The sequence below is a fragment of the Miniopterus schreibersii genome, assembly GCF_964146895.1.
Source record: "Miniopterus schreibersii genome assembly, chromosome: 2".
In the NCBI taxonomy this organism is placed as follows: domain Eukaryota; kingdom Metazoa; phylum Chordata; class Mammalia; order Chiroptera; family Miniopteridae; genus Miniopterus; species Miniopterus schreibersii.
Window position 1 is genome coordinate 118,238,687 of NC_138102.1, and position 19,333 is coordinate 118,258,019.

General features: G+C 35.3%; 1 protein-coding gene across 1 annotated transcript in view; it reads right to left on the reverse strand.

Annotated features, from left to right (window-relative positions):
* TMTC2 (transmembrane O-mannosyltransferase targeting cadherins 2) overlaps positions 1-19,333 on the reverse strand; it is a 373,836-nt gene that overhangs the window by 100,601 nt on the left and 253,902 nt on the right. Inside the window, exon 8 of the mRNA XM_081130714.1 lies at positions 10,187-10,308. Within this exon, the coding sequence (XP_080986840.1) occupies positions 10,187-10,308 (122 nt within the window). The remainder of the gene's footprint in view (positions 1-10,186; positions 10,309-19,333) is intronic.

Genomic DNA, 19,333 nt, shown 5'->3' on the forward strand with positions numbered 1-19,333 from the left:
ATATACCCTATATGGTATAACATATACAGCATGTTTAAATTGAAAATTCAACTTTAAACTTCACAATTCCTATTACCTTGTTACTTACTTCACATATATAAATACCTAAATCCTTTTAACAATTGCCTATGTTAAAATTCTTATTTTTATTTAACAATATACACAGGAATTGTCTTTTCATTTGGGAAGTGCATTACAAGAACATCTAAAAACTGAATAAATATTTGTTTTAAAAAAAGTTTTTATGCATTTTGAAGTTAAGCATTTATGCACAGAAGGCACCATATATGCTTGTTTGGGTCTAATAAATAAAAGGCTACAGAGCAATTTAAGTAGCACAGGTCTCAGAAAAACAAAAGGGTAATACAAACTTTGAACACAAATCAGGATTTAACCTCTGTGAAGCTCAGCTTCCTCACCTATACACTGGGTGTTGATCCTGGGGTTGTGTGAGGAGGTGTTAGCACAGCATATATAAAACACCTAGTTCGCTGCATGCTACAGAATCTGAGCTAATCCAGGAGGGACTGTGACTGGCATGACCGCCGAAGAGGCAGGATATGGGGCCACCCTAATTTAATTCTTTGTCAGGTATCAAAGCAACAGATTTATGTCAAGGGAGACAGGCAATTAGTGAGAAGTTACAAGGTCCTAAAAGCTTAGGACTTGGAGAGAAATGAAGTTGAAATCAGAATTAACTGTTGTTTGGGAGAAGTATAATTTTAATATAAAACTAAGGATACAATCTACAGCTCTGCGGGCTTCGTGCTTCAGGCTGCTGAGGCTCACGGACCTCAAATGTAAGGTGGGTAAATATGGGGGAAACGCAAAAGCCTATGGACTTGTGAACATGGTCATGGCTGGCTGCTTCTGAACCTATTTATGAGACTGCAAAAATGAAAACTTTCCAGTCTTAGAGCAGATGTGGCTTTCTTTATGCATTTGCATTGTGTGTATACTCAAAGTGTGTGTACATATTTTGGGGGACCCCCCTATATATTCATACTCAGATGCCACAGAAAAAAAGGCAACCTCTTTTGGTAAAAATTAAAATATTTGCTTTTAAAAAAACACAATTTGAAAATGCACATTGCCTATACCACCTTTCCTAAAGGTAAACATATTTAGACCAGGATGCTGTTTTAATAAGAGACTCAAATTTTACCCTATTAAAAAAATTTATCAAGTTAGGAAAGCAGAGTGTAGCTCACATTAAAATGTTTTTCATGCTTTATTATATGGCAGGAGATTCAACATGATACAGTAGAAAGAATATCAACCTGGAAGCCATGAACTTGAGTCCTGTACTGTATGCGTGTAGTGCATCGGTGGAGCTTGTAACAAATCTAAGGACTGTCAAGTGAGAGAGAAGTACCTGCTAACTGGCATGGGATCCTACATCTATAATATAAATGAAAGAGTAAGGCAATCAAATTAAGGTACCTACATAACTGTCCATTCTGAAACAAGCTGTTTCCACCAGTCCCAAAGCAAGGCAGCCCACAACTGAAAGAGCTCGCGGGGCTCTCGGTATGAATTTCTCCTCAAGAGAGTGCACTGAGGCCTTCTTGAGGCCAAGGAAATGCCCTTTTGTCTTCATATCGCCGTTGTTTATTATAGAGCATGAGACAAAGTGCAGGCTCAGCAAATGTATGTCAAATGCAGGTTTTTGTAAAGGATTGTCTTTTTTAAGAGTCCTGTGAGAAAACTAAGCTATATTTCGTAGCACCCCACTTGTCCATCTACACCCTTCCAAATCAGAGTACCGGGGGGCTGTGAGGGCCTGAGCCTGCCGAGCTGTTTAAATTGCACTAAATGATAACTACAGACCAAATACAGAAAATGAATAAGCAAAACAGCAACAATGAAATATGTTCGTTCAAAAGCAATATAATTCTATTACGGCTAAAAAAAAAAGGATAACATTTGTTTTCAAACATATGCAGATGTATGTAGATATAAAGCAGCTAGAATTAATTCACATAACCTTTAATGCCTGCGAATTTGAGTATTTTAATTTTTATTATTCCTAAGAATAACTGGCAAAAGGAAATATCTTTAACAATGACTTTTACTGACTGACATACAAAGCAAGAACAAAAGCCTGAGATATTTTGGAGATATTTGAATTCCTGTGTTACTGGGTGGCAATAAGTAGATTAATTATAAGATCAATTCTAGATAACAAAATCTGTATCTTAGAGTGAGGGGTTGGTTTCTAAAAAGTAAACTATCAGATCCATTATACTTCAGAGTAAAAATAACAAATGATAACTATATCATTTCTAGAATGCTAAATCATAAAGTTTAGATGAGGCAACTTCATATAAAATGCTTAGCTGAATACAGTATTGAATTAACGTTTCTTCTGTATTTCATCCGATATTTCAGTGGCATAATTTATGTTATATTACTCCTCTTTTCACAGAAGAAATTTTGCAGCTGAATTGGACATATCTATAATAATGTTAGAATCACAGAAAAAAATATTTTTTGTTCCCTTCTCCCTCTGATCTAAACAAGGTTGTGCACTGATTATCATGAAGTCTGCTCTAAAACAGACCAAATGAAAAAATATTCCCAGCTCTAAATAGTAATTATTACAGAAGATCCACGGAAACAAATAGCACAACACTTGAGACAAACTACACTGACACTATGCTGGCCTGGGATATGAAACTTTGCTATGGAACCTCAAGCAGGTTAACAACTGGAGTTTTTTGTAGTCCACTTAACGTTGGCTGGACACAGAAATCTGGCTTAGTATCTCCAAGAAGTAGCCAAAATAAAAGTTTTCTGTATCAAGAATTCCTGTCAGAATCTCCCATATCCCTCCTTCTCTCTTACTAACCTAAATCTGGTAGTAAACTATCAGCCAAATAGCATTTACTACAATTTAAGTCAATATTAATTTTACTGGCTCACAAAAACTGCAAAGTATTTGGCTTAAATAAATTGAACAGGACAAAAAGAAAGGAAGACAAAAAAATCAAAGTTAGGTTGTACACATGATTATAGAACACACACAGCTCTAGAAACAGCTACACAATCATCTGAAACACCGTAATAATGGAAATGTTACTCCTTCCTTCCTCTCTTAATGAATGCCCTATTTTAAATTCATGGCATTAGCCCTAGGTAACAAAGTTCAAACAAGAAATAAATCACAATTTTAAAGAGTGCTCCTGTGTAGTATTTTCATAGGACATAATGTTGGTATGAAAATTCCAAATACTTCAAAGAGATGTCACCCAAGCCCAACTATGTTTAAACATGGAGGCCAGCTGTGACCCTAAGGCAGAACTGCTCCCTAGAGTACCAGGGAAAAATTTGTATTTTGTTATAATGTAGGACCTAAAAGCACCAATAGCCAAAAACAGAAGTCCTAAGTTCATGACCTATGATATTTAATAATAAAAATGTGTTTAACCACTCAAACTAAACTAATATGTAGAGGTAATATATAAAAATGAGTTATAAAAAAAAGGGGGAAGGAGGAAATATTGGCTTACTTTTTGAATCTCCTATTAGGTATAACAAGGGGGGGGATTTCACACTTAAAATTACATAATATGGAGTGAAAATTAAGGATGCTCAATTCAGAAAACCTTAAGGTTGTATCTAATTCTACTGTTTAGTAGCTAAGTTATTCTTGGGGATGTGCCTTAAATCCTTAAAGCTCACTTTCCTTATGTATAAAAAGAGAGTAACATTCATTTTAAAGATTCACAAAATAACACATGTCAAGCACAGTTGCTTAAGAGATGTACATCCCTCTTGTGCCCACCTCTCCTTCTAGGGTCTTGGAAGACTACTCTGCTTCCAATCTACAGTCATGCCATTCTCATTCATTCAGTACATATCCCTGGGAATTAGAGCGATGACTAGCACAAAGGAGGAAGTCTCAGTACACGTGTTGACCAAATGAAGGGAATAGTGAAGTAAGAAGCAGGCTAAGGAAACAAACATTACAAAGTTATGTACCCAGACCTTAAATAGCTTAAAAAGAGAAATGCACAAGGAGATTATAGGGGTAGTTACCAAGACAGTGAAATGCCATACACTGAAGGAATAAAAAGATAAGACTTAGTTCCTGCCCCATGTCTAGGGTCAAAAAGGCAGACACAGACTCATCCCTGCCATTCAGTCTGGGAAGTGCTATTATAGGGATACATGCTATGGAAGCACCGAGAAAGGAAAGACAACTAACTGCTTGAAAGACTCAGGTAAGGCTTCACAGAGGAAATAAAATTTGAGCAGGTAGAGAGAGAAAAAAGGGACACTTTTGGTAGAGGAATGAAAAAGGATTTGATCTATGGAATTTGTCAAAACATTCTGGAAAATGCTAAATCATTTCAAACTTCTAAATACTGTAAATACTATAATACTATAATATTGTAAATACTACAAATTCTTAAAGAAAAATTTGTACCAAAAAATGTACTAAGTGAATCATTCCACTGGCTGTAATAAAGGCACCAATAATATATTTTTATTTGTCTTATAAAAATATAATTTTTATATGAAATCCTACTCTACAGTCTGTCTAATATAGCTGAATATCATTTTTACATATTTGCCTTTGGTCAGTTTTGACAAAACAATAAAAACATCACTCCATTTTTATTTCTCTTCTCTTGAGGCTAATAGACAGTTCCATTTTACAGTATTTAATATATAAAGCATTCAGAAGTCAAAATGTGTGGCATTTTTCACTTTGCCAATTTCATTTAAGTCAAGGGCCTATTACCAGGCCAAGGAACCCGAAGTTAGACAAAAGCAATCCATTGGGATCAGAAATTTGCCAGATCTCATAATTCAAAGAGAAACTGTTAAAGATGGTTGTGAGGTTTTGGCACTGTGAGTTCAAGTCATTCCATAATAGGGTTTGTATTTCATCTAATCAGCAAATCGGAAACTATAAACGTTTTGGTGGTGTGGGGGAATTAAAATTTGGACTGTAATACACAACTCTTCCCTCCCATATGTTTCAGTGAATTAAAACTTCTAAATCTGTTTTTTTTTTTTTTAATGCCTTATAAAAAATAAAGCAGCCTGTAAAATCATATTTTGGGTACGGGAAACTTAAACTATTAAGGCTTGAGAAGAAGAGGAGGGGAAAAAAGCACACACAGTTTCCACAGCCAAAGTAGTGTCAGACTCTAGGTATATTAAGGACAAAGTACATTTAAGCTTTCAATTTTTTTCTTTTCTAAGTGACCTTTTCATAGTTTTTGGAAATCCGGCATCTAAACCTTGTACAGATATTTTTCGAAGGTGATCATTTATCAACCTAATTAAAAATGATTCCATTTGAAATCCGTAAGAACATCTCTAAGACAGTAGATAGTAGCTGGGGCAAGAGATGTCTATGAACTCTATTCTTACGTGGAGCTATGTTAATTATCATACTATCAGAATAAGAAATGGAAAGGCTTTTCACAAGTTAAAATAATTTTTTTCTAATTGATTAAACCCAACATATTATAATTTCTAAATGGCAGAAACAGCATCTTGTCCCTGTCAACTGTTCTCCTTTCCCCTTCTCTATTCTTTTTTCCGTTGAGCCTTATATTGATTTCTTTCATAATTTCTTATTTTTTATTTCCTTATCTTTTTGCTTTTATATGAAAAGATTTCTTCACCTGTATTCTGTTATCCTTCAAATGAAAATTGTTTTGAAACTGTATTTTTCATTTATTTCTTTATTTTCAATTACAGTTTACGTTCAATAGTATTTTATATTCGTTTCCAGTATACAACATTGTGGGTTAGACAATTGAATAATTTACGAAGTGACTCCCCCAATAATTCTGCTACCCACTATTGACTATATTCCCCACACTGTACTTTATATCCCAGTAACTACTTTGTAACTACCAATATGTACTTCTTAATCCCTTCACCTTTCCATCTATTCCCCTAAAGCCCCCCCATCTGGCAACCATTATTTGTACTCTGTATCTATGAGTACGTTTCTGTTTTGTTTGTTCATTTATTTTGTTCTTTAGATTCCACATGTCAGTGAAATCATATGGTATTTGCTTTCTTTGCCCGACTTACTTCACTGAGCATAATACCCTCTAGTCCATCCATGCTGTTGCAAATGGTAAGATTTTTTATTTTATTTTATTGCTAAGTAATATTGCATTGTATATATGTGCCATATCTCCATTCTCCAATGGTCTTATTGATAGATGCTTAAGTTGTTTCCATATCTTAGCTATTGTAAATAATGCTCCAATGAACACAGCGGTGCATGTATCTTTTTGCATTAATGTTTCTAGAAGCTCTTTCTTATTTTTCACTACTTATGTTTTAATGACATCCTGCTTCATGAAATACTACATTGTAATCTCTAAGAATTTTTTTAAATTTTTTCTTCCCTTTATTCCAGTGTCCTCCTAATAATCTGTTTCAGTTCCAATATTTTACATTAGAAGCTTTCATATTATGATTGATGATCCTTGATTTTTTATATATATATGTATATGTGTGTGTATATATATGTACATATCCATTTTTTAATGTTTTAAATTTAATTTTAATTTTTATCAAAGTAATATATGTAAATATTTATGGAAATCAAATGGTTCTACTTGGCTTATTATTAAAAACAGGTCTACTGCTGTACTCCTTTCCACTCTGAGAGACATCACTTTCAGTTATCTTAAAATAACTTGCTTAAAGCTGCTGTTTCTTGGTTTTTCAATTTTATAGATTGCAAGGTACTTCCTTCTTTAAAAATTAGTTAATTTTTTAAATTTTATTTTATTGTTGATAGTATTATAGATGCTTCCCATTTTCTCCCTTTTTGCCCCCCTCCACCCAGCCCCCATCTCACCCTAGCCCTTCCCCATGTTCTTGTCTCTGTCCATGGGTTATGCATATATGCATAAACTTTTTTTTAGTTAATCTCTTCCTGCCCCCTTTCCCTCAAAGCACCCCATCGCCACTGATGAGCCCAAGTACCCATCAGTAGATGAGTAGATAAAAAAGCTATGGTACATTTACACAATGGAATACTATACATCTGTAAAAACGAAAAATTTCTTACCCTTTGAGACAGCATAGATGGACCTAGTTACTATTATGTTAAGTGAAATAAGCCAATTAGAGAAAGACAAATATCACATGATCTCACTTATAAGTGGATTCTAAAGAACAAAATAAACTGACAAAACAGGTCCCTTTGAGAAAGGGCGAGAGAGAGAAACATCAATGTGGCAGAGAAACATCGATCAGCTGCCTCCTGCAAGCGCCCCGACTGGGGATGGAACCCACAACTTAAGTATGTGCCCTGACCGAGACAAACCCACAACCTTTTGGTGTATAGTCTAACCAGCAGAGCCACTGGCCAGGGTGGTAGCCCACTGACATTTAATAGTAAGTTAATAAAAGCCGAATGATGTTCCTTAGGCATAGGTGTGTTTTCTAAACTGGACAGGTTCACTTCTGTGTATCTGCTTTGGAAACCAGTCATTTATAGGGCTTCTCCAAATGTAGGTACGTGGAAATGCTTTTGTTACAATGATTAGTTTCTCTAGAAAAGAATTTGAGAATTTATTGGGAGGTGGGATGTGTGCGAGGTGGGGAGGTGGGGCTGCTGGGGGGGTATAGACTGTGTTGCCGGTGTTCTGCATGTGGTAGGGGAAGGGTATTGACAGCCTGAGTACTCCCCTGGGAGGCATTCACTCAATCTTCTTTTCAGTCCCTTTGCATTCCCCTTCCAGTTGTGCAAGCTGTTCCTGAGTTCTGGACCTCTGTACTCAACAGCTCCACCACTAGGAGCCTCCCTTCCCTTGACTGAGAGAAGCAGTGCCTTTTGGGGGCATTGTGTACATGGCAGAAAGACCTGACAGTTTCATATGTTATGACTAATTACCCCATTTTATGCCCTTTAACTCACTCTCTTCTATGCCAGCTGCCTCAAAATCTTGCATCATCTCTGCAGGTTTCTTTCTGAGTATGTACGATTTCTTTTCGGTATTATCCCATCCCAAAGCCAGCTCTGAAAAATCAGTTGTAACATCCCCTTCCACTTCCTGACTTCCAGATATCAGTTTAAATACCCTCTCTTCTGGCATTCTGATTGTTCCCATGAGATTATTCTTTCTCAACATTTTATTCAGTAAAGGTTTATTCTGATTTACCCACAGAAGCACCATTTCTTTGTTGACCATTCTTTCCCTACTTCATGCAGTAACTCCGTCTAGACTGTTTCTTTGAAGGACATCTACTAAGATTTCTTCAGCAAAAGCTTTCAGTGGACTGATTTTTTTATTTAATTTCTTGGCCTAGAAATTCCCTGATCAGGCAAATAAAGTAAACTCAAAACCCCAAAAGCCTGGCAGAAGGACTCAGAGTTTTTCGTTCTCCATTCAGATCCCACGCTGAGACGGGCAACCCTTCCTGCTGCTTCCCCGTACCAGTATGCAGCTTAGTCCATACCACGCTTTCATTAAGAGAGGCAGGTCCCTGCTGTACTTGGCATCTAATTCCAAGCCTTCCACTGGTCCAAAGCTTTGCCTCTTATTGCAGCAAGGAAAAAAGTAAACAAACAAACAAAGCCTCCTCCCTTCCCACAGGTTGTCACAACTGGTAAACTACCCCAAATCAGGCCTACTGTTTACTGTTCTGGTGTTTAGTTATCATTTCATTTCTAGCTCCTAGGAAATTCTCTTACTACTTTTTGAGATCAGCTAGTCATTAAGAGGATATGTGTTATATTTTATTAAGCATATCTAGACTTTTTCTTAGAAAGATGTTTTCTGGTTACCTAGTCTGCCTATATAATTTCTTTAATAGTATTTTAGTGGTATCTTAGAATGGATACGTAATAATTTTAAATGTTTAATCTAACATCTTCTGTGAGAAATTAAATGTTATTACTTTTAAACAATTATAAGATCTCTTTCAAGGCATCCACTTAGGAATCACTTTCCTGAGCTTTTGCTCTGTTTTCCTAATATTCATTTATTTTTATTAATATTGGAGAAAGATGAGGTGGTGTAACTAAAACAGTATAGGTAATAGATTCAGATTAGGATTGAAGGCTAGGCCTACTTGATAGCTGAGTGAGCTCAGAAACTTTACATACTGTGTAAAATAAAAACATTAGTAACTCTTTGAAACACATAAAATTACAGCATTTGTAAGTCACAATGGTAGAATATGAGCAATTTCTTACGCTTCAAACTAACACCATTTTTATGGAACTGTGGCCTCAGAGAGTGCTTGTCACGTAATGAGTGGCCAAATGACGGCTTCACTCCTCTTTCACAGTAATTTCAGTTAGAAGGAATTCCAAGAGAGGGATTACTGGGTCATATGGTAGCTCTATTCTTAATTTTTTGAGGAATTGCCAGACTGTTTCCCATAGTGATAGTACCAGTCTACATTCCCACCAGCAGTGACTGAGGGTTCCCTTTTCTCCACAACCTCTCCAAAACTTATTACTTGTCTCATTGATAAAAGCCACTCTAACAGGTGTGAGATAGTATCTCATTGTAGTTTTGATTTGCATTTCCCTAGTTGCTAGTGAAGTTGAACATCTTTCCTATATCTATTGGCTGCTTGTATGTCTTCTTGGGAGAGGTGTCTGTTCAGGTCCTCAAGGAGGTCTAATACATGGTGGGCACACAGTGCAATCAATATATAGATCTTATAACAAAGAGACCCACACCTGAAACCTATATGATCATATTAACCAATGCCACCCCCATAACTTTAATATAAAAAATGAAAATGAAAAAAGGAAGGAATTCCATGTGATACTGACCCACACACATGCAACATTTTGCCTATTTTAAAAGAATTAGACTTAGTTCTACATTACAGCCAACTTGGGGTCAACATTGGTTTGTAGAACATTTAGTTGCAGGCTCGATCCCCAGTGGAGGGTCATGTAGGAGGCAGCTGATCAATGACTCTTATCATTGATGTTTCTCTCTCTCTCCCTCTCCCTTCCTCTCTCAGCAATCAATAAAAACATTTAAAAAACAAACAAACAAAAAAAAACAACCACTTTTTTCCACATTTTCTACACAGGGTTCTAACTTAGTATTGCCATCATTATATCCTAACAAACTGAGTTTATTGGCTAAGAACCAGTACCTCAAACCACATCCACCTCAGTCTGCAAGGAGAAAACCAATTTCCAAAGGGTAGGAAGGTAGGTACTCACTGTGAGAGCTAGTAGCTTCCCATAGGTGAGATGAGCAGGAATGTGGTCGGTTTTGGATCTTAATGATTCCATATACCAATGCTCTGCTTCGGGGAGTTTGCTTAATCGCATGTATGCTTCGCCTGGAAAATGAATTGTGAAAATCAATCTGAGGACACAGCTTTCCAACAGCCTTTGCAACAGCATCCTATCATCATGCTTATATTCCATGACATTTCAGATGCTTTGGCAAATATTTTCATCTGTTATCTCATTTGATTCCCCAAAAGTCTTCATAATTGCATTTTACAGATGAGAAAATGTGTTTGGAGAAACTAAGTGAAAAGGCTAAAATAAAAAGTTTAGTAAGTGGTAAAACTTTAATTTTTAATCTAGGAACATCTGGCTCCCAAGTATATGTACTTTGCCACCATTTCTTTTTGTTTTGTTTTTCTGTTTGTTTTTTAAAGGTAAATTTGTTTTTCCTTATGTACGATCATTTGCTTTTTTATTCACATTCATTCATTCCTTTAGAAACCCAAGCATTTAGAGAATAACTGCTAAGTGAGAAGCATTATGCAGGACCTAGAGGAGAGAAGTTCAAGGTCATACCCTCCAAGGTTTGCAACCTTATTGCGAAAGTAAGATTAAATGGAGTGAAAAGTTTATGCATTAAGCACTAGTGCTAGAGTTTGTTCAGAAGTACTTGTACTTTATATTTTTAATAAGTAAATATAATTGACCACTTTCATTTCAAAAATTGAATACATATATCACAATTATTTATTGTGCCCAGCATCTGCTATTACTTTCAGGTTATACAAAGTTTACCTACCAAATAGCATTTCACTAACAGCCAAGAAAGAGAAAAATAATAATGTCAAAAGTATATGAGTTGCCCTCTTATTATAATGCCTCTCTCCCTTATATGATTATCATATGAAAGAATATCCACCCAATGGGAAAATTATATTTTAAGATAATTTGTGTATTTAAGTTAAATATTGTAGCTTTAATAAGCACTGCAAATGTAGAAGCAACTCGGTTTCTGAGAACAAGCAACGGACTGGTAACCTGCATTATTTTTCAAGCAAACTTTTGTAGTTTAACTAATCATAATTATGATAGCTTTTTCCATTTAGAGGCATAATCAGATGTTCTTTCTAAATGTATTACCTGCATTGGCTGTACATCCTTGTTTGAAAGGAAGAGCTGGCTTCCTTCTATTTTAATCATGTTCTCCCTCTACCAGCACAGCACTGTCAATACTAATATGTTTGATTAATTGAATTAATTTGAGTCTCCTGACCTTTTGAGTGCCCTTTGCTCAGCTGTCAGTAAAAAATATTGGTGACAAATAATATGTAGTATGCACAAAACTGTACGTATCCACTCATACACATCTATGTACTTCTAGTTCTGAGAACAGTCCTTAAACTATACTACCATAAAAATAATAGGTAGAAAATGTTTTGTTTTGCTTTATGGAAACTTAAAATGTATTTGCATTTTAAAAGAATTTGATTAGATTAAATCACATGCTCAGGGTGAGATGCAAGAAATACTGAAGCAAAAGCCAAAACCTGTAATGAATACACAAAATGCTCACTGTTGTTAGAATGGTAAGATTAGAAAGGAATTTTTTTTAATTTTTCATAATTTTCTGTAATAACTATGTTGTTTTTATTATAATAGCTCTATATAAACTGAAACACTATCAAGCAGTTTTAATTTTTTGCGATGCCAAACTAACAAATGTTCCCAAATAAAGAAAATAGTAATTTTTCTTAGGAAAAGTAAACCGCTCTTCACACTAAAACAATACTACTAGATATAACTTATGTAAAAGAAAAGATGCATAATCTCTAAAGTACTGAAAATTTTAAAGCAATTAATGATTAATTGTATCCAAATATTTAACTCTAAAATGGACTCTAAAACACATGCTAACATCAGACTTGCAGCTGAAAGGAGCCAGCTTTGCAGGTTGTTTGGAATCAACCTGAAATTCTACTTTGGGTCCTCAATTGCTCTTAAATCATTGTTTAGATGTTGTACAATTATTGTATCTAATATAGCTTCTATTTTTATTGTATCTAGTATAGCTTCTATTTTTTATTTATTAAAAAAATCCAATTAATTTGTAGAATAGTAACAGTAGGTTGTCCAGAAAAAGAACACCAATTCCAGCCCTGGCTGGTGTGGATCAGTGGTTAGAGTATTGGCCTGAGCACAGAAGTATCTCAGGTTCCACTCCCTGTCAGGGGCATGTACCTGGGTTGCATGTTTGATCCTGGTTAGGGCACATGTGGGAGGCAACCAATCGATGTGTCTTTCTCACATCAATGTTTCTCTCTCTCTCTCTGTCTCTCTCACCCCTCCCCTCTCCCTCCTTCCCTTCCACTCTCTCTAAAAAAAAATCAATGGAAAAAATATTCTTAGGTGAGGATTAACAAAGAACAACAAAAAAGAGAACCCCAATTCTAGAGTGCTTGACATTCAAAAAGAGAACAATTTCAGAGTGCTTGACATTCAAAAAGAGAACCCCAATTCCAGAGTGCTTGAGATTCGAATCTTTATATTTAAGTTGCTGATGATCTGAAAGTCACTTCAGAAAGTGTAATTTCTTTTCAAAGTCAGAAATCTATCATTATGAAAATCTACTCTGAACAGAAATATTAATTTACTAAATAACTTGTGGCTGGCCCATTGTCTTCAGTAAGCACTCATAAGCAATTTATTAATTTGTAAAGCTTGTGAGATGAAGAAATATCAAAGGACTATAAATAAAAAATATAATCTAATAATGCAACTTGGCAAGTATATGAAAAATGTAAATAATCAGCCTACTTGGGTACTATTCATTACAACTTAGAAAAACTTTATGTAGCCATTCATGATATCTCAGTAATAATAATGATTACAATGACAAAAATTCACTGCATGATTGTTATGAATCAGTGCAGCAAGCTGGGGGGTGGGCAAATGTCTGATTTATGCGCACCCCACTCCTCGCGCTCTGTTTCGTTGGGCATGTAAAGTGTTATCTCATTTCCCTTTAGAAGCCTTAACAGATTACCCCATTTAACAACCACTAACTGTTGAGAGTAGGTTTGTAAAATGAAACATTTTCAATCTATTAGTTGCTTTATATGTATCTCTCCATTTTTATTCAGAAACATCATTAGCTGGATTTTACAAATGAGGGAAGTGAGAAGCACTGTGGCTACATAAACAACTCATGACTGTGGGAAACGTAAAGCTGCAGCTCAACCCAGGGCTGCCTGACCGCGAGCACACTGCGCTAGCCAGCGGGGACGGAGCAAGCGCCCGCTCTCCCGCTCAGGTGAAAATTGTAGTCTCTTTCTTACGCCAAGAAAATGGTTTTCCAGTTTGTGATACGTTGGCCATGGACTTTATTTCACTTTGCCTTGGGCTTATCTGTTGAGTTAAAGGAACACGGAAGAGCAGTAATAATCCACGGATGACCTTTAGAAATGCTGCTGTCCAATTCTTAAGGGGGAAATATTTAGCATATAAGATGCACGTTAGTTCTAAGCTTAACTTCAACACAAAAACAGTTTATAAAAGTGGTAATAAAATCAAGACACAAAGCCTAAAATGCAAGAAAATGATCGTATGTGAATTTAAATGTGTTTAAATGGTAACTCAGTAAAGATTTAAGCAATAAACAAGTACTTGCTATAACCCTGGCACTGACAAGGCAGGGGCTTCATATTTCTTTCTCATTTCTAATTCACAGGAGTTAGAATACTGATTTTATGGATGAAGAGGCGGCTCAGGAATGATAAGTGTCTTGCCCAACGACAGTTAGTAATCCTATCTGAAAAGGTTTGAATGGCTCTAAAGCCCATGCTTTTTTCCATTGCACCAAGCTGCCTACCAAAGAAAGTTCATTATTTATTGGCTACCTACAAAGGTCTTTACTATATGACCTTACACTTTTACATTATGCCTACACTGGAATTAATTTCAATCTAATTTCACAGATGAAGTGACTGTTTGCTCATTTAGCTTAAGCAACTTGCTCCGCACTGAAAACCAAGCACCTGCCACGGTCAGGATTCAGATTAGAGTTCCCCCTGACTCTTTCGACTATACCATTCTGTCTAATTATACAAAATAATTACAGATGAGATACAATAACTGCAAAAGGTGCTGTCAATGGATTCAGTTTTAAGAGAGAATGGATATATATGTATTACTTTAAGCTTGATTAAGATATGAAACTCATAAAAATTCCAAGAAGGAAATGGCCACAGGGAAAGGAAGTTCAGTAAATTCAGTAAGCGAGGAAATGAAGATACTCGGTTGGGAGAGGTTCAGTCATCTTCTCTGGTACTGTAATTCTTCTTTACTTACAATTAAAGAATAAAAATGTTTATAGTACCCAGGAAGAAAAGAAGCAACAATGACTATTTTTCCTTCTCATCCTGCAAAAAATAAAAATGACATAATAGAGGCCCTTTCGTCAGAATGAGACGACTTGCTGTGCAATGATGCCGTGATCGGGTTTATCACCCAGATTTATTTCTGATTCACTCACAGACAAAAGGGATTTGGATGTCTCCAGGTTAGCTTCAGGCAGATATAAACCAGTTTCAGATGTAAAACAAATAATGTCGCTCTTCCTCCCTAAAAAGCTCGCATCTAAATAACCCAGGCAAGGCTGACTCCTTAAAGGAAAAAATGCTGGCATACTGAGGATGTAACAGTCCAGGTCTCACTGATTCTGTTTCAGGTTACTGGACAGCTGAAGTTTGCAGATACAGAGTAGAGCACGTAGTGGGACATAGTACCCATATTTGCCAGTGTTTCCTTTTGTTTCTCCTGTCCTTGCTCAAGATAGTATATTTTAAGTTTAGATTCCCAATCCCCCCTCCCCCCAGTTTTATTGAGATATAATTAACATACATACAGCACTATATAAGTTTAAAGTTTCCGCATAATGACTTAACATATATAGGGTGTCCCAAAAAATGTACACACACACTTTGAATAATGATAAAGGCAGTATTTATCAAAATACATTTCATTTTCAAAATTGAGCTATCAGCTGTTAAAGTGTGTATACATTTTTGGGAGATACCCTGTATATTGTGCATGATTACCACAATAAGTTTAGTTAATACCCATAATTTCATATAGATACAAAAAATTTTAATGTTTTTTTTTTTTCATTGTGATGAGAACTTTCAGGATCTACTCTCTTAGCAACTTTCAAATATACCACACAACACTGTTAACTACAATCATCACGTTGTACATAACAGCCCCAGTACTTTTAACCAGAAATTTGTACTCTCACCCAATTCCCCCTGCCCCAGATGCCCTATTTTTAAAAAAACAAACTTTTATGATGACCCTTACCAAAAGTGATCACCCCTTACTCAACTCTTACAGTAACTGATAAATGTTCTTTTAAAAAAATTCTTGAATAAATATCTTACATATCAATTTAGGTTAACCGATATGGATCATGCATAGGATGGTAAACATAAACGTTAATGAGACATCACTCATTCCTGTCTGCACGATACTTCCTGCAATCTAGTGACAAATAAATATATTTATTAGTATTTTCCAAAGTTTGATTTTTAGGTGCACATGAAACTACACAAAAACTTTTTAAGAATTTACTACTTATAGCCTGGCCAGCATGGCTCAGTGGCTGAGCGTCAACCTATGCACCAGGAGGTCACAGTTTGATTCCAGGTCAGGGCACATGCCCGGTTGCCGTCTCCATCCCCAGTCGGGGGCGTGCAGGAGGCGGCCGATCAATGACTCTCTCATCATTGATGTTTCTCTCTCTCTCCCTCCCTCTCTCTGGAATCCATAAAAACATATTCAAATTCCCTTTAAAAAAATTACTTATAAATTTCATTTAACTTGTGATTTAAAAATGTGATTTCATAGATATTATGGTCTGGAATAAAAAAAAAATCAAGTAAATAACAATAAAGATGGTAACTGGCTATGAGCATATTTCGACAGCGGAACAGGAGTAAATGAGGTGTGAACAACACTGAATCACATACACCTAGCTATAATTTAAGCAATTAAAGAAGTTTCAGAAGTATGTTTGTAAAAAACTGCTACACCAGCACACTGGGGAGGAAATCTATTTTTGTAAAAGGCCTCACAGAGGTTATTGGATTTTTCCAGCCTCTCAAGAATAATGGGAAGACTCATAAAATTGCCCTACATGACTTTAGCAGGCTTTCTGCCGCCCATACAAATGAAAGCACCTCATTGCCAATACTCCAAATTTGGGGGATACTTTGCCTGAAGGGCAGGCATTCCGTGATTTTCTACTCTTTCCAAGTTTGAGGACTTATCTAGTCACTAAGGTAATCCTCCATTTTTCAGAAATGCTTATTTTTCCATTTAAAATACTACGTTTACTTTGGTGGTTATACTTAGTGTTTTAATGTGCTGGTCATTTTGTTTTTAATGATCACTTTACCAGTCTTCAAGTTTTCATGATTATTTCCTTTTTACATGCTACTTTTAATGCTTTTAAAAAGAAATTAATTTTGCCACATAATTTTAAAATAAAATAAATACATATAAATCAATTAATTACTTTAATTTGTTTCATCTACCTGTTGAAACCATTTACAGTTATGATGCAGCATTTAATTATAAATTATATAACAAAATAGTAGTTAGATGGCTGGTTTTCAAATTCTTATTTTGCAATTAAGTCATTGTATGGCTGTGAACAAGTAAGTTACTCACAGGACCTTAGTGTGATCATCTACAAAATGAGGAGCTAAGAAATAATAACTCCTTTGTCTCCAAAATGATATAGATAATCGTTTGTAGATTCACCAATGTTCCATAATCTACACAGCCATTTCACAAGTCAGTGACAATATCCTAGTCAGTTTAAAAAGAACTGCTATCGCCCTGGCCCCTGTGGCTCAGTTGGCTGGAGCATCGTCCACTATACTGCAAGTCTTGGGTTCGATTCCCAGCGAGGGTGCACGCCTAGGCTGTGGCTCAACAGGGTGTGTACAGTAGGCAACCGATCGATCTCACATCAATGTTTCTCTCTCTTTCTCCCTCTCCCTTCCTGTCTCTCTAAAACTAATTTTTTTAAAGGCATAAAAAAAAAAAAATTTAGCCTGGCCAGAATGGCTCAGGTAGTTGAGTGTTGTCCTGTGCACCGGAAGGTTGCTGGGCACATACCAGGTTGCAGGTTCAATCCCCAGTCAGGGCAAGTACGGAAGGCAACCCATCCATGTTTCTCTCACACACACACCAATCTCCCTCTCTCTCTCTCTCCTTCTCTTTCTCTCTCTTCCTCTCTCTAAACATGTCCTTGGTGAGGATTAGAAAATAAATACAAATTTTATTTTAAAAAGTTAAAAAAAAAGATCTGCTATGTTCATGAATTTTTCTAGATAATGTACTCAAGGCTAACTATTCTGATCAAGTCCTAGTAATTCCTTTTTTAAATTTTTAAATATTTTTGTATTTGCTATCTTAGAATTATAAGTATATCTGCTCATTGCAGCATCTGAAAGATCATAATTTTATTAAATTGAATGAATTCCCATCATTCATAGATAGCAACTGGTAAATTTTGGAATTTTTCCAGAATTTATTTTACGTAATAAAAAAATCAATTATATAATTAATAAAATATTTTGTTAGTCTTAATAAGTATTTAGGTTCCTTCTACTGTTTTCCTATATTAAATAAAAATGTGATGATTTTTCCAAAATTCAATTTTCTCATTCAAGATCACTATTTAATTTTTGTTTATTTAAAAAATTCCCTCCCAAATTTTTATGTAGGTGCTGCACCAACTTCAGCAATTACCATCCTGTTAATCTTCTTTTATTTATGTATTTCTTATTATTACCTTAGAACACATATATAGCAGAATTCTTGAAAAAGCATTAGCAAATTTAATATTTAAGATACAGATTACCTGTTAGCCGATCAAAATATTTCAGTTCTACAGTAGTATATGAGAACAACTTTTCTAAGGCTTCATCAGAATGGGATACTAATGCTTTCTAAAATGTCCACTGGAAAAGAGAAAAAAGCTTTCATTTCCATTTTTTATTTTAACTATTAATGAAAATACACAGTTTCACAATGTTTTTCACAAAATTTTATCCATGAATATTTTTGTTTTCCAGTTGTTTAATGGTTTTAAGCTATTATTTAATTTCAATATTTATCGTTCCTTTATGATATCACAAAAATGGTTAAAATAGTTTTTTGTTTCAGACTATTTTAATTTTTATGTATACAAATCAAGTTGACTTTTCCTTTGTAGCTTTATCACTATCTTTTATGCACAAAACATTATTCTCCATCATAGGGTCATATATTCTCTCCTAATTGTATACTTTCATTATTAAAATTGGCTACTTGGCCCAGCCGCGTGTGGCTCAGCGGTTGAGCATCGACCTAGGATCCAGGCGATCGGGGTTCGATTCCCGGTCAGGGCACATGCCTGGGTTGCAGGCTCAATCCCCAATGACACTCTCATCATTGACATTTCTGTCTGTCTGTCTCTCTCCTTTCCTCTCTCTGAAATCAATACAGATATATTTTTAAAAAAATAAAATAAAATAAAATAAAATAAAATAAAATAAAATAGGCTACTTATTTCATAGGAAATACATCTTGCCATATGGTGGAAGGCAAGTATTGGATTTTATTCTGCCCAAACATTTAATCAATTATTCCAGATCAAATTTTCTATGAACTTCCTTTCCTTACCAATATCTAATGCCGCATTACCTGTAAAAAAGTTTTGTAAATGTTGATCTGTTTCTAGGGTCTCCCTTCCATCCTACTGGTCTGATTTTCTGTTCTTATACAAGTGTAACACCGCTCTAGTTACTGTCAAGTCTTTTCTAATATTTTACTATCGAGTAGAGCAAATACTATCCATTATTCTTCTCTAAACCTCCTTTGCTCTATTTTCCTGTTAAGTCCACCAGATGAACTTTGGAATCATTCTGTCAAATTTTTGATAAAATTCTTGTTGAAATGCTTATTACTATTGAATTATAATCTATTAGTCAATTTAAGAAGAAAATTTTTACAAAACTGATTTTCCTTATTCAGGATTAGTACTCAAGTCATCATTTATTCAATCCCTCCCATCCTTGTTTATAA